This window comes from Hypanus sabinus, unplaced genomic scaffold, assembly GCF_030144855.1.
Source record: "Hypanus sabinus isolate sHypSab1 unplaced genomic scaffold, sHypSab1.hap1 scaffold_135, whole genome shotgun sequence".
In the NCBI taxonomy this organism is placed as follows: domain Eukaryota; kingdom Metazoa; phylum Chordata; class Chondrichthyes; order Myliobatiformes; family Dasyatidae; genus Hypanus; species Hypanus sabinus.
In genome coordinates, this window is record NW_026779420.1 from 442,457 (window position 1) to 457,628 (window position 15,172).

The following is a 15,172-nucleotide window of genomic DNA, read 5'->3' on the forward strand; positions in this document are numbered from 1 at the left end:
CTGCCGCACCGCAGTTTGTTTCCGGTTACGTTAGTGTTTGTTTAGTTTTGGGGGGTTTGTTTTCTGTCTCTAATAAACGTGTTGTTTGTTATAAAAAACCCTTGCCGAACTCTTATATTTATTGTTGCCTGAATACGTAACACTAAATATGGGGGCTGCGTCTGGATTGAATCATTTGAGTTTAAATGCTTTCTGACTTTAAATCGGTGTTTTGGAAACGGGGATTACTCGGTTATTTTGTTTGACTTGTGGTATTCGGCAGCAATGAATATTGATGAGTTTCTGGCTTCGCCAGCTGCGGAGGTGTTGGCGAAGGCGAAAAAAACTGAGGTGTTTGAGATAGCTTGTAGATTGCAACTTAAGGGTATTTTGCAGACTACATCTAAGGCTGTGATACAAAGAAAAATCACGTCACACTATGGGGTTTCGGGTGGTTTTGATGATTCGATTTTAGAGTCGTTTCCAATATGTAATCTGGAGATGCAGTTGCAAATCGAACAAATAAAATTGAAACAAAGTAAAGCTGATTTCGAGAGGTGTAAATTGGAGGTGGAACAAAAGCAGAGAGAATTTGCATATGCAATGGAGGAATTAAAGACTGGGAATCAGTCTTCTGGTTCTAAAAAACCGTTTGTTGCTGGTCAAGAAATTAAATTGCTCACTCCATTTAGTGAAACAGAAGTGGAAAGGTATTTTCACCATTTTGAAACTATTGCTCGGATGTCAGAGTGGCCGAAAGATAAATGGTCAGTGTTGTAACAGAGTGTAATTAAAGGCAAAGCACAACAAGTTCACACAGCTTTAACAGCTGCGCAAGCACTTGATTATGATATTGTAAAGAGGTATATCTTAAACGCATATGAGTTAGTCCCAGAAGCATATAGGGAGAGATTCAGAAGTTTGAAAAAGTCTGTGGAAAAAACTTATGTGGAATTTGCCAATGATAAAGCTATCTGTTTTGAGAGATGGGTTTCTTCTAAAAATGTAAATAGGGACTATGATACATTGAGAGAGCTGATTTTAATGGAGGAATTTAAAATAAGCATTCATGTTAAAGTAAGGACCTACTTAAGTGAGAAGGATACTGGAAAATTGCAGGACTATGCTAGATTAGCTGATGAGTATGTTTTGATCCATAAGAATAAATTTCCTCAGGGCAGAATTTTTAAGAGGAAAAATAACATGGAGTCTCCAGGTAAATCTGAAATTAAATCAGAGGTTAATGAGAAAGTTGATGAGAAAGGAAAGCCTGTGAAGGAAAGACAGTTTGGTCTTATTTGTAACTATTGTAAAAAGCCTGGCCATGTAATAGCTAACTGTTTCAAATTGAAACAGAAAGAGAAGGAAGCAGTTCCAGATGCTTGTGTGCAACATACTGAAGCACCTGTAAAGTTACAGTGTTTGATAAACACAAATGAGGCTTTGTTAGAGTCTGTCCAAGTTAAAAAGGGATATGATCATTTTATAACTGAAGGGTTTGTATCCTTGAAAGAAGGATCTACTCTGGTGCCAATAAAAATCCTTAGGGATACTGGTGCTTCTCAGTCATTGATGTTAGACAGTGTGTTGAAGTTTAATGAAGAGTCTGATACTGGTGCGGTAAATTACATAAGAGGTGTTGGAAGTGATTTTATGCCTGTACATTTACATAAAGTAAATTTAAAGTCAGGGTTAGTTACTGGATTTGTTAAAGTAGGATTACAGCACAGCTTACCTGTGAAGGGTGTTTCTGTATTGTTAGGTAATGACTTGGCAGGTGGTCAAGTTTTTCCTGAAGTACATTTGACAATGGAGTCAGAGGAACCAGAGTTGAATTCTAACACAGATTCTTCCTGTGTTGTGACTAGAGCTATGGCGAAAATGATTGATGCGCAGTATGAGGTTGTTACCCAGGAATGTTTAACTCAGGATTCGAGTTTTGAGGATGTGTCAGAGACTTTCTTATCTTCGTTGTTTGAACAAGATTCTGGGAGTAAGTCTGACTATAAAGATTTATCTTTGTCTCGGAAGGAGAAGATAGCAGGGCAGAATAGAGACTCTGAGATTATAAAATTAAGAGAGCAGGTTTTACTACATAGTGAAATTAAGAAGGTGCCAGTCGGATATTACTTGGAAAAAGGAGTGTTGATGAGGAAGTGGAGATCACCTACAATACCTGCAAGTGAGGACTGGAGTGTTGTTTACTAGGTAGTTGTTCCGAAAGTTTATCGAAATGAGATTTTGACTTTAGCTCATAGTGTGCCTTTAGCTGGACATCAAGGGGTAAGGAAAACTGTGGACAAGATTTTAAAACATTTTTACTGGCCTGGTCTAAGAAAAGATGTGGCGATGTTTTGTAAAACGTGCCATACTTGTCAAATTGTGCGTAAACCAAATCAGGTTACACCCGTAGCTCCATTACAACCTATTCCAGCATTTCGTGAACCATTTTCTAAATTTATTGTAGATTGTGTTGGTCCATTACCAAAGACAAAAACTGGTTATCAGTATTTGTTGACTATCATGTGTACTTCGTCTGGGTTTCCAGAGGCAGTACCACCGGGGAATATAAAAGCTAGAACTGTGACAAAGGCCCTTATAATTTTTTTTACTTATTTTGGATTACCTAAGGAGATACAAACTGATTAAGGCAGTAATTTTATGTCTGGATTGTTTCAACAGATAGTTTATAAATTGGGAGCTAAGCAAATTACTTCGTCTGCATACCATCCAGAATCGCAGGGTGCCTTGGAGAGGTTTCATTCCACCCTCAAGAATATGATTAGGACATTTTGTGTGGAAAATGAAAGTGACGGGAATGAGGCTATAAACTTACTTTTATTTGCAGTAAGGGAATTGGTACAGGAATCTTTCGGTTTTAGTCCATTTGAACTTGTGTTTGGGCATAGACTTAGAGGACCTTTAGATTTATTGAAAGTACAGTGATTTACCAAGGAAGTACACACTAATTTGTTGGACAATGTGTTGAAATTTAAGGACAGGTTACATAAAGCTTGTAGCTTAGCTAAGGAAAATTTAAAGTTGGCTCAGGAGAAAATGAAGACTTGGTATGATAAAGAAGCTATGATGAGGATGTTTAAGCCTGGAGATAAGGTGTTGTTTCTTTTCCCAGTGCAGACAAATCCGTTACAAGCTAGATTTCATGGTCCTTATGAAATTCTGTCTAAAATCAGTGATGTGGATTGCGTGGTAAAAACTCCAGATCGTAGAAGGTCAACACAACTTTGCCATATAAATATGTTGAAACCATATTTTGAGAAACAATCTCATACTGTTACTGTTGTGGTTAGTGAGAGTGAGTTTGATTTAACTAGGAACATTATAGATGATTCATCTGACTTTCATTCTAAATCCAACATTGTTTCTGTTAGGTTACCGAATTCAACAATTCTGGAAAATATTAATGAAAAATTAGCACATTTACAGTTAGAGCAGAAACAACTGATGCAGGAGTTAATTTTTAAACATAAGGAGTTGTTTCCAGATGTTTCGAGAAGGACTACTATAGCTTCACATGATGTAGATGTTGGAGATGCCAAACCTATTAAACAACATCCATATAGGATGAACATGGAAAAATGTGAACTTGCTGAGAAAGAAATTGAGTATATGTTAGAGAATAATATCATTAGACATTCTAACTCGAATTGGAGTTCGCCATGTGTTATGGTGCCAAAACCAGATGGTAGTATTAGGTTTTGTACGGATTATAGGAAGGTGAATGCTGTAACGAAAACAGATGCATATCCAATTCCTGGAGTAGATAATTGTGTAGATCAAGTTGGAAAAGCAAAGTTCCTTACAAAGATTGATTTATTGAAAGGGTATTGGTGTGTTCCATTAACGGACAGAGGTAGAGAGATTTCTGCATTTGTAACTCCAGCTGCGTTATATGAGTATAATGTTCTTCCATTTGAGATGAAGAATGACCCAGGTACTTTCCAGAGGATGTTTAACTTTGTGATTCAGGGATTGAAAGATTCTGATGCTTATATTGATGATTTAGTGACAGGAAATGATACTCGGGAAGCACACATTATTGCGATGGAGAAATTGTTTGAAAGGCTTTCAAAAGCAAACTTATCTATTAATTTAGCTAAGAGTGCATTTGGACATGCCACTGTGACTTACCTTGGTTATGTTGTGGGTCAACGTAAGGTAGCTACTGTTCAGGCAAAGATTCAGGCAATTTTAGAGATTCCCACTCCAACATGGGAAAAAAAACTCTCAGAAGATTCTTGGGAATGGTAGGATATTATCGAAAATTTTGTAAGAATTTTGCTAATGTTGCCCTTCCATTACCTAACCTTCTGCAGAAGAATGTGAAGTTTGTTTGGACAGTGCCTTGTCAAGAAGCATTTGAATAATTGAAAATAATGATATGTCAACAACCTGTGCTTAAGGCACCTGACTTTGAAAAATCGTTTTCATTGGCTGCGGATACTAGTGATGAGGCTGCAGGAGCAGTATTAATGCAAAGGAATGAGGGTGATGAGGTTGATCATCCAGTAGCTTATTTTTCTAAGAAATTTAATAAGCATCAAAGAAACTATTCGACAATAGAGAAAGAATTGTTATCTCTTGTTTTAGCTTTGGAATATTTTGAGGTATATGTTGGTATAACTCAATAACCACTTATTGTAAACACTGATCATAACCTATTAGTTTTTCTGAGTAATATGAAAAACAAAAACAGAAGATTATTAAATCTGAGTTTGATGTTACAATAGTACAATATTGTGATAACATATTAAAGGTAAAGATAATGTGGTTCCTGATTGTCTATCTCGATGTTGAATGTACAATGCAATTTTATTTATGGAATGTTTTTTTTCAATTGTAACACTCCTACTGTATTGTGAGTTATAAGCTGTTATATGATGGTATTTTATATTATATATGTTATAACATTTATGCAATTGTTTTCTTGTAAGCAATTGTTCAAAATTTTTGTTCTTGTCAGAACAAAAATGTTTTTTTTGGGAGGCAGGTGTTACGTACTCGTGACATATGACAGTGGTACCCTTGTCACGTGACTGGGGTTGAAGCTATACTGGACTTGAGGTAATGGTCTCGTGCTGGTGGAGTGACGTCATTTTCCCGCCAGTAGAGATCACGTGACAGTTTTTTTTACAGGTTATAAAAGGAAGACCCCACCCTGTGAGGAGGGGCAGTTCGTGACTGGATTTGCGAAGTTGACTCCATGCCACTGCGTGATTTAATGTGATGACGCAGTTTTGTTGAAAGATGAAGTTTTATCTAATGCCTGAAATTTAAAAGCTCATTGCCAGCAGTTTATTTACAATACTATTAGTTTGAGAATCAGTAGAGTGTGAAGTTCGGAGTTCGGGAGTTAAAGATCGAGCAGAATCGATTTACGACGGTGAAACGGGTTCGACATTATCTAGGAGGAATTCGTTGACTGTTCTCGTGTTAATCTCTGCGGGATAGCAGAAGATTGAGGACAGTGTGATAAAGGAAAGGTCAGTGCCTTTAAGCCGTTTCGTTTCGTAAATACTTCGTGGGAAAAGTTCGACGTCGGGGATCGAAGCAAAACGACGTGAAAGAGTATTTAAATCGTCTTATACAGTCTCTCCTTTTAAATGAAATGTGAGCATTTCGAACTTTTGGCAATACTACTTTAAAAGAACTGTTTTTGCAACATCCCTTTAAGAACTGTTTGAATTGCATCGTTTTGAGAACAGTTTGAGCTGCCGCACAGCAGGTGTTTCCGGTTACGTTAGTGTCTGTTTACTTTTGGGGGGGTTGTTTTCAGTGTTTAATAAAAGTGTTATTTGTTATATAAACCCTTGCCGAACTCATATATTTATTGTTGCCTGAATACGTAACAATAGACATCCAAATGGAGTAGGGCTGATACAATGAAAGGCAAGGCATTGACAAATACATAGTTCACTACAAAGCAAGATGGTGAAAAAAGCGTTCAGCATGCTAGCCTTCATCAGTTATGGTGTAGAGTTTAGGGGCGGGGCATTATTTGCAGTTACATAAGTTGTTGTTGAGACCACTTTTGGAATATTCTCTTCAATTTTGGTTACCCTGTTATAGGAAAGACGCTGCCAAGTTGGAGAGGGTGCAGAAGAGATTTAGGAGGATGTATGTTTGGTCTAGAGGGCGCGAGTTACAGAGAGGTTGCCCATGCTGGACCTTTATACCTTGGAGTATGGGAGGTGACCTCAGAAGATTAAAATCATAAGGGGTATTGATAAGATGGATTGTCATTATTGGAAAGTTGGAGAGTCCAAAATGAGAGATCACAGATAGAAGAGAAGAGGAGGAAAATTGAAAAGAGACCTTGGTGATAACTTCTGTACACAGAGGACAGTGAGTACCCGGAAGTAGCTACCAGAACAAGTGGTGGAAGTGGGTTCAACAGCAACAACTCGGGTCTTGGACTCAGGAAATGAGAGAGGAGCCTCAAGGTTTTTGGAATGTGGCCTGGCCCCTCAGCAAGACAAAGCCACGGAAACCGCCATTGTCTCTTGGAGACACCTTTGTGGAATGGGGACTGGGTTACGAGCAAACCCTCAGGGCAACGTGGTCTGGGTGACGGGGAAAGATTGCATCATCCCAACCTGATTGAGACCCCGTGAGTCCAGATAAAAGAGGGTCTGTAAAGACGGCCCCTCAGACGCACCAGAAGACACGCTAGAAATCCTGTGACAGCGTTTAATAGCGACAGCCGGTCAGGGGTTCGTGTGTGTCCTTCCCTTGCCTGGGATTGGCGGCCTTACCACGGAAGAACGGCTTTAGCTAAAGGAGAGGCCACAAGTGAACGGCCACACCAACGAGAATCCGACGGATCAAAATCATAAAGGTTGGAAAACCCGCAGGGTAACGGTTCCATTCTATTCCTATTTCTCTCTCTCTCCAACAAAGTGCACCACAGCGACAACCAAATGACGGCAGCTTGTCGAAATGCAGTGAACCGTATATTTCCATTGGACAATTCGTTATCCCCTAGACAACGATAGAGCTCACTGATTATTATTATTATACCCGCGCTTTTAGATTTAGTATTGATGACGGATATTATCTGAATGTTTGTATTAACCTTATTTTTGTGCCCCTTTATCAATAAAAAACTTTTTAAAGTAATGCCATCAGACTTCAACGGACCTCTCTATCTTTGCTGGTAAGTGATCCAGTTACGGGATACGTAACAGAATACAATTCTCTGGTTAAGATCGAAGCAAAAAGCCAAGTTCCTTGAGTATATGTTTCTCCTATTGTAGGTATACATAAACCAGGTTGAAATACCACGAAAATCTGATGCTTTCAGTAGCTGTTCTAACACGTTACCTTCCCTGCACTGCCATATATTCAGTTACTAATCAATGATCAATAATACATCATCTTCTATAGTATCAGTAACCTGTGAACTCAACCTGAATGGTACCGAGCTGGGACCTTCCTCTTAGAGCAAAGATGGGGTGGGGGGGGGGGGGTTGGGGACTGTTGATTTGATAGAAGTGAAAACGCTGATAAGAGGCATAGATAGAATGGAGAGCCAACAGCATTTCCCCAGGGCAGAAATGACTAATATCAGGGGGCATGATGTTAAGGTGATTAGAGAAAAGTATAGGGGTTTGTCAGAAGTAGTATTTTCTTAACAAAAAGAAAATGGTGGCTATATGGAATGCACAGCCTGGGAAGTGATAAGGGTAGATGTATCAATGAGATTTAAGAGGCTTTTAGATAGACACATGGATGAAAGATTAATGGACATCTATTTGAGAGAGTAGGGATCAATTGATCTTGGAGCAGATTAAAAGTTCGGTGCAACATCATGGGCAAAAATCCCTGCATTGTGCTATGTTGCTCTATGTCTGGCCCAGCTCAGTTTAAGCCCCGAGAGGAGTGATGAGAGCTGTGAAGCGAGGTGGAATAAAGCCTTTGGAATCATATACCTTTAAGGCCCAGAAATAAACTATGCGACTTTCAGTTTAATGACAGAGATGATATCCTATAGGTAGATTTGTTTTTCTGCTGGGATGGAATGCTTCAGGTTAATTAAACTTTCAGCAGCGTGTAGGGCTCTGCCTATTCCTTACCTCACCAACATTTTGGGGTCAATATTACAAAGCATTAGTGAACTTCATTACAGCTTAAACTTCCCATTCTTCTCAAGCATCATGTAAATGTAAAGTTTTCTTTCAATTAATCCATTCTTTTTCTGTACTTCAGGTGAAAGATGAGAAGACATCGGCGATTCCATGAGAAAATAGTGCTGGGTGTTCTGATTACTCTGGGATTGTTCTTCATGTTCTGGGATAATGACCAATGTCGAGAGACTGATGTTGTTGCAGAAACTGTTCATCGCAATGACCTGCCCAAGGTTGTTACCGGTGATGCAACTGAATCAGTGCTCAAGCCAAAGTGCCACGCGAACAGGACATTGTTGCACCTGTCCTCATTTCATCAAGAGAAAGAGCACATAAAAAACTTCTTGATGTATAAACACTGTCGAGAATTTGACATGATTCAAAATGTTCCAGACAAATGTGGTGGTCAAGAAGGATCTCAGAATGTCTTCCTGCTCCTGGTGATCAAATCTCACCCTTTCAACCAGGATCGGTGGGAAATGATAAGGAAGACTTGGGGCAAGGAACGCGAATTCAATGGGGTCCTAATTAAGAGAGTCTTTATCTCGGGTGTCTCTCCTGACCAAAATGAAAGTAGGAAATTGAATCAGCTGTTAGCCATGGAAAACAGAGAACACAGAGATATACTACAATGGGATTTCTTGGATACCTTTTTCAACCTCACCCTCAAACAATACAAGTTGCTGCAGTGGGTCAGTGAATTTTGCCCTAGTGCTAAATTCATCTTTAGTGCAGATGATGATGTCTTTGCCAACACCGATAACATGGTTGACTATTTGCTAGGCATGAAGGTTCACCAACACCTGTTTGTGAGCCATCTCATTTATGGGTTTGGGCCCAAACGCCAGAAGTCGAGTAAGTATTATGTACCAGAAATAGTGACCACCATCAAGTTGTACCCACCATACATTAGTGGAGCGGGCATACTCATGTCTGTGTATGCAGCTCACATCATTTTCTACATAGCCCAAGACCTTGAACTGTACCCCACTGGTGATGTATTTTTTGGGATGTGTCTGGCCAAGGCTGGACTAGCCCCACACTCCCATAGCGGATTTAGGACAGCTGGAGTTAGTGTTCCTTCAACCCAAGATGAATCTTTCAATCCTTGCTATTACCGTGAGTTGCTGCTAGTGCACCGTATTCGGACTTTTGAAATGCTATTGTTGTGGGATGCAGTGCATGATGCTAATCTGAAGTGTGCTCGTGCTCCCCAGAAGTCTGCATCCACGGAAAGGACCACATGAGTCATGAGAGAATGTAGCAACTGTTGGAATGGAATGCAGTTTGTAAACATGTGTTTGTTAATCAGTTGTTTATGCAATGTAAGAAGGTTAATTCCTAAATTATATTGGAGGATTCATTAAGTCATAGGGTTGGCGCCTTTCTACATTCTACAAATGTTTGAAAAGCTATTAGGTGTCATCACTCAGCCTAATTCTGACTGCAATCATAATGACATTGCAATATAGACAGGAGCATCACAAGTTAAGTCAATTGTAAAGTTATTCCAAGTGAACAGTCCTTGTTGCATTGCGTGCAGATAGGTACAGCATGTTAACTTGGTGCATTTGTATAATAACCCACCAATAAAATTTTTAGTAACAGTTATATCTGTGTTTTTTTTTCTTGCCGTTTCTTACATGACACTTGCAAAATGTGAAAGAGACAAATGAATTTCTTGGACTGGAACTGTGAGAACAACAAAGAATCTAGATATAAAATTGTCTCAGGGTTGGAGGAATAGAGAAACTTAAGGTCATCACTTCTGTACTCAAATGTCAGCCTGCATTGTGTCTGTGTAACTGCATATCAAATAAAAGCACACACGCAGGAGATGGCTTTAACTGGAGTATTCACATTGCAGAGAGTGAAAGAGATCAATGAACATGTGGGGCCAACAGATCAATATGATGGGGATGACATACCAGGAATGAGTTGTAGTGGTCCTGCCTCTGGCACAGAGGTTGAACCCTCAACTAGAAAGGGGACGAGGGAAGAGAAGAGAGCGATAGTTTTAGGGGACTCTATAGTTAGGGGGGCAGATAGGAGATTTTGTGGGGCAGATCGGGAGTCTCGGATGGTATGTTGCCTCCCTGGTGCCAGGGTCCGGGACATCTCAGATCGGGTGCAGGCTATTCTTGAGAGTGAGGGCATGACCCCAGATGTAGTGGTCCATGTAGGGACCAATGATGTAGGTAAGGTGAGTGAGGGGGTCCTGCTTAGAGAGTTCAGGGAGTTAGGAGTGAAGTTGAAAGGCAGGACCTCCAGGGTGACAATCTCGGGATTGCTACCTGTGCCACGTGCGAGTGAGGCGAGGAATAGAATGATTATGCACATTAATACCAGGCTGAGAGCATTGTGCAGGAAGGAAGGGTTCAGGTTTTTGGATAATTGGTCTTTGTTCCAGGGACCTTGGGATCTGTTTCGAAGGGATGGTCTACATCTGAACCGGAGGGGTACTAACATTCTTGTAGGAGTATTTGCCAGTGCTGCTCGGGGGGCGGGGGGTTAAACTAGATGGGCAGGGGGCAGGGATCCAGATCCAGAGGGTTGGTCAGAAGGTGCATGGGGTTAAATGTGTACAAGGTTTGGGTGATCTTGAGAAGGTCATCAAAATTCAGGGTGCAATTTGCCCGATGGAAGTTCAAGGAGCTGGGTTAGGTACAGTAGACAGTGTTTTAAGCAAAGAGAGGAGGAATGGGCTAAGAATTCTATACTCGAATGCACGTAGTGTCAGAAATAAGACAGATGAGCTTGAAGCTCAGATGAAAATGGGGAACTAGGATATTGTTGGGATAACGGAGTCATGGCTGCAAGGGGTTCATTCCTGGGAATTGAGTGTACCAGGGCATACGTGCTATCGTAGAGACAGAGATATGGGAAGAGGGGGTGGGGTGGCCCTGTTGGTGAGGAATGAGATTCAGTCCTTAGCAAGAGGTGACTTGGGAACAGGGGAAGTAGAGTCTGTGTGGATTGAGCTGAGGAACAGTAAGGGGAAAAAGACCCTAATGGGTGTTGTGCACAGGCCCCCAAACAGTAGCGTGGATGTTGGGTACAAGTTGATTAGGGAGTTAACATTGGCATGTGCTAAAGGTAATGCAGTCGTTATGGGAGATTTCAACATGCAGGTGAACTAGGAGAATCGGGTAGGTGCTGAACCCCAGGATAGGGAGTTTGTGGAGTGTCTAAGGGATGTATTTTTGGAACAGCTTGTGCTTGAGCCAACCAGGAACGAGGCTATTTTGGACTTGGTGATGTGTAATGAACAGGAATTGATAAGTGATCTTGAAGTAAAGGAGCCATTAGGAAATAGTGATCATAACATGATACGTTTTTATCTACAATTTGAGAGGGGTAAGGGCAGATCAGAGGTGTCAGTGTTGCAATTAAATAAAGGAGACTACGGAGCCATGAGGGAAGAGCTGGCCAAAGTTAAATGGGCGGATGCCCTGGCAGGAAAGACAGTGGGTCAGCAGTGGCAGATATTCTTGGGGTTAATACAAAAGATGCAAAAGCAGTTCATTCCAATGAGAAGGAAGGATTCAAAGAGGGGGAAGGGGCCACAGTGGTTGACAAAGGAAGTCAGAGATTGTATAGCATTAAAGAAAAACAAGTATGACAGGGCTAAGATGAATGGGAATACAGATGATTGGGAAAGTTTTAAGGAACAGCAGATCTTAACTAAAAAAGCAATACGGAGAGAAAAAATCAGGTATGAGCTCAGTCTAGCCAGGAATATAAAGGGGGATAGCAAAAGCTTTTTTAGCTATGTGAAGAGAAAGAAGATTGTTAAGAACAATGTTGGCCACTTGAAGAATGAATTGGGAGAAATTGTTATGGGAAACAGGGAAATGGCAACAGAATTTAATGTGTACTTTAGATATGTCTTCACCAGGGAGGACACAACCAATCTCCCAGATGTATGGATGGGCCAGGGTCATAGGATATCAGAGGAATTGAGACAGATTGACATTAGGAAAGAAAATGTGATGAGTAGACTGGTAGGACTGAAGGCTAATAAATCCCCGGGTCCAGACGGTCTGCATCCGAGGGTTCTAAAAAAGGTGGCTCAGGAAATTGCGGATGCATTGTTAATCATTTTCCAATGTTCCTTAGGTTCAGGATCATTTCTTGAAGATTGGAGAGTGGCTAATGTTATCCCACTTTTCAAGAAGGGAGGGAAGGAGAAAACGGAGAACTATCGCCCTGTTAGCCTAACGACAGTCGTGGGGAAGTTTCTTGAGTCCATTATTAAGGACGAAATAGTGGCACATCTTGATGGCAGAAATAGGATTAGGCCGAGCCAGCATGGATTTACCAAGGGCAAATCATGCTTGACTAATCTGTTGGAGTTTTTTGAGGGTGTAGCAAGGATGTTAGATGAGGGTAAGCCAGTGGATATTGTGTACCTAGATTTTCAGAAGGCATTCGATCAGGTGCCATATAGGAGATTGGTGAGTAAAATCAGAGCTCATGGCATTGGGGGCAGGGTTTCAACATGGATAGAAAACTACTGGTTGACAGATGGAAAGCAAAGGGTAGAAGTGAATGGGTGTTTCTCGGACTGGTTGGAGGTGACTAGTGGGGTACCACAAGGCTCTGAATTGGGACCACAGCTCTTTACGATTTATGTCAATGATTTAGATGAGGGCATTGAAAACTATATCAGCAAGTTTGCTGACGACACTAAACTGGGTGGCAGCGTGACATGCGAAGAGGGCTTTAGGTGAATACAGGGAGACTTGGATAGGCTGGGTGAGTGGGCAGATACTTGGCAGATGTCATTCAATGTGAATAAATGTGAAGTTATCCACGTTGGAAGCAGGAACAAGAGGGCAGAGTATTGTCTGAACGCTGTAGAGTTAGGTAAGGGAGAAATGCAAATAGAACTAGGAGTCCTAGTTCACCAGTCAATGAAGGTGAATGAGCAAGTGCAACAGGCAATGAAGAGGGCAAATGGAATGTTGGCCTTTGTTACAAGGGGAATTGAGTACTAGAGCAAGGATGTCCTTTTGCATTTGTACAGGGCCCTGGTGAGACCACACCTGGAATATTGTGTACAATTTTGGTCTCCAGGTTTAAGGAACGACATTCTGGCAATTGAGGAAGTGCAGCGTAGATTCACTAGGTTGATTCCTGGGATGGCAGGGCTGTCTTACGCAGAGAGATTGGAGAGATTGGGCTTGTACACGCTGGAATTGAGGAGATTGAGAGGGGATCTGATTGAAACGTTTAAGATAATTAAAGGATTTGATAGGATTGAGGCAGGAATTATGTTCCAGATGTTGGGAGAGTCCAGTACCAGAGGGCATGGATTGAGAATAAGAGGTCAGTTATTTAAAACAGAGTTGAGGAAGAGCTTCTTCTCCCAGAGAGTTGTGGAGGTGTGGAATGCACTGCCTCGGAAGACGGTGGAGGCCAATTCTCTGGATGCTTACAAGAAGGAGCTAGATAGATATCTGATGGATAGAGGAATCAAGGGATATGGGGACAAGGCAGTGACTGGCAGTCACTATTGATAGTGAATGATCAGCCATGATCTCAAAATGGCGGTGCAGACTCGAGGGGCCGAATGGTCTACTTCTGCACCTATTGTCTATTGTCTATAATTGTCCTCTCTACCAGGATAGACGGGACTTCTGTGAGGAGGATGGGTGAAGTCTATACTGAAGGGGACACAATAGACTCACAGGAATGTTTGCCGGAGCTATGCTGTTGGAAGCTTAGCCTGTGGCATGTCCGAGGTACAGGAGGAACCAGAGCGACAAGTCAGCATCAAGTCGCATCGGGCAGAACGTGAATGAATGCCAAAAGGAAGTCGCAGTGGTGGCACGTCTATGAGCCCGGTCACACCGAGGGACAGAAGTGAGTTTATTTCAGTGCAGGGTGTATAACAGTTAAAACAGACGTACATAGACACAGGATTATTACATTAAGCAGTAATGCGATAAAAACAGAGAACCGGTATGAAGTAGGACAGGGTCAGCGGCTGAACATTTTAGGATACAGATAATTCAGACAGTCTAGTGGGAGGATATACTTAGAACTAGGATCAGTACGTGCCACAGTGATACATGCATGGCATGTAGCTAAACATTCCATCACTTAAATTCTCAGACAGCCTAGGGTGTTGAGACATGGATTGGGGAGCTGGCCGCTGTCCAGGCAGAAAGTCAGAGGGGCATTGTCATCCCAGAGGTACAACCAATAAGCCTATGTGCGTGGAGTTCAAGAATAAGAAAGGTAAATTCGCTGTTATAAGATTATATTAGTGGCCACACCCAGAAAAGTCTGTAAGAAAGAGCAACCGATAAGGCAGCAGTTTATGGGCTGTTGCATGAACAATAGAATAAACGTAGTGGGTGAATTATCACCACTACAGATTCGGAGATTCAGGATCTTAGCATGATGAGAAATATTGCATTTAGTTACACAAATAAGAGGAGCCATATGTAAGTTTTAGAAAGTTGAAATTGGACAGGATTTGGAGGAACATAGATGAATATAGAAACAAGTCACACTGTGAATCAGGAGAGTGAACAGTGAAAAGGAAATATCCTCAGTGAGAAGAATTAATGAGAGTCCCAACGCATTGAATGCATGCACTGGAAACATCAGCATACTGGGGACAGCACAGGGCCACTTGAACAAAGAACGGAGTTTATGACTGGAGCCCGAGTTAACAAGCGAGGTCCAAAATTAACTCGTTGCATTCGTTGGTGTTCAATAAGGAAAATGACATGGAGGAAAACGAGATCGGGAAAGGGCCATGGTGATATTCTCAGACATGCTTATACAAAAGAAGAGGTAGTGTTGAACTTTAAGGTGTGGAAATCCTTGAGGGATTCATTCCATTGAGGACACAGGCCACATACCGGCAAATCTGCAGTTTAAATTGCCAGCGTAATATGCACACAGAGGGAGCAGAGGGTACTGTTCCTCTGCTGTGCTGTTCATTGTTTATTGGTCAGAGATTTGAGGCACATTGTGCAAAGGATCAAGGAGCATGTTCCGTTATTGTTATTTCTACAATAACTGTTGTT

At 41.3% G+C, this 15,172-nt stretch overlaps 1 protein-coding gene across 1 annotated transcript; it reads left to right on the top strand.

Annotated features, from left to right (window-relative positions):
* Positions 1–8,215: 8,215 nt before the first annotated feature.
* Positions 8,216–9,373, top strand: LOC132386854 (N-acetyllactosaminide beta-1,3-N-acetylglucosaminyltransferase 3-like). Its single transcript, XM_059959200.1, has one exon. It carries the CDS (start codon positions 8,216–8,218, stop codon positions 9,371–9,373), a length of 1,158 nt encoding a protein of 385 aa, XP_059815183.1.
* Positions 9,374–15,172: the final 5,799 nt, after the last annotated feature.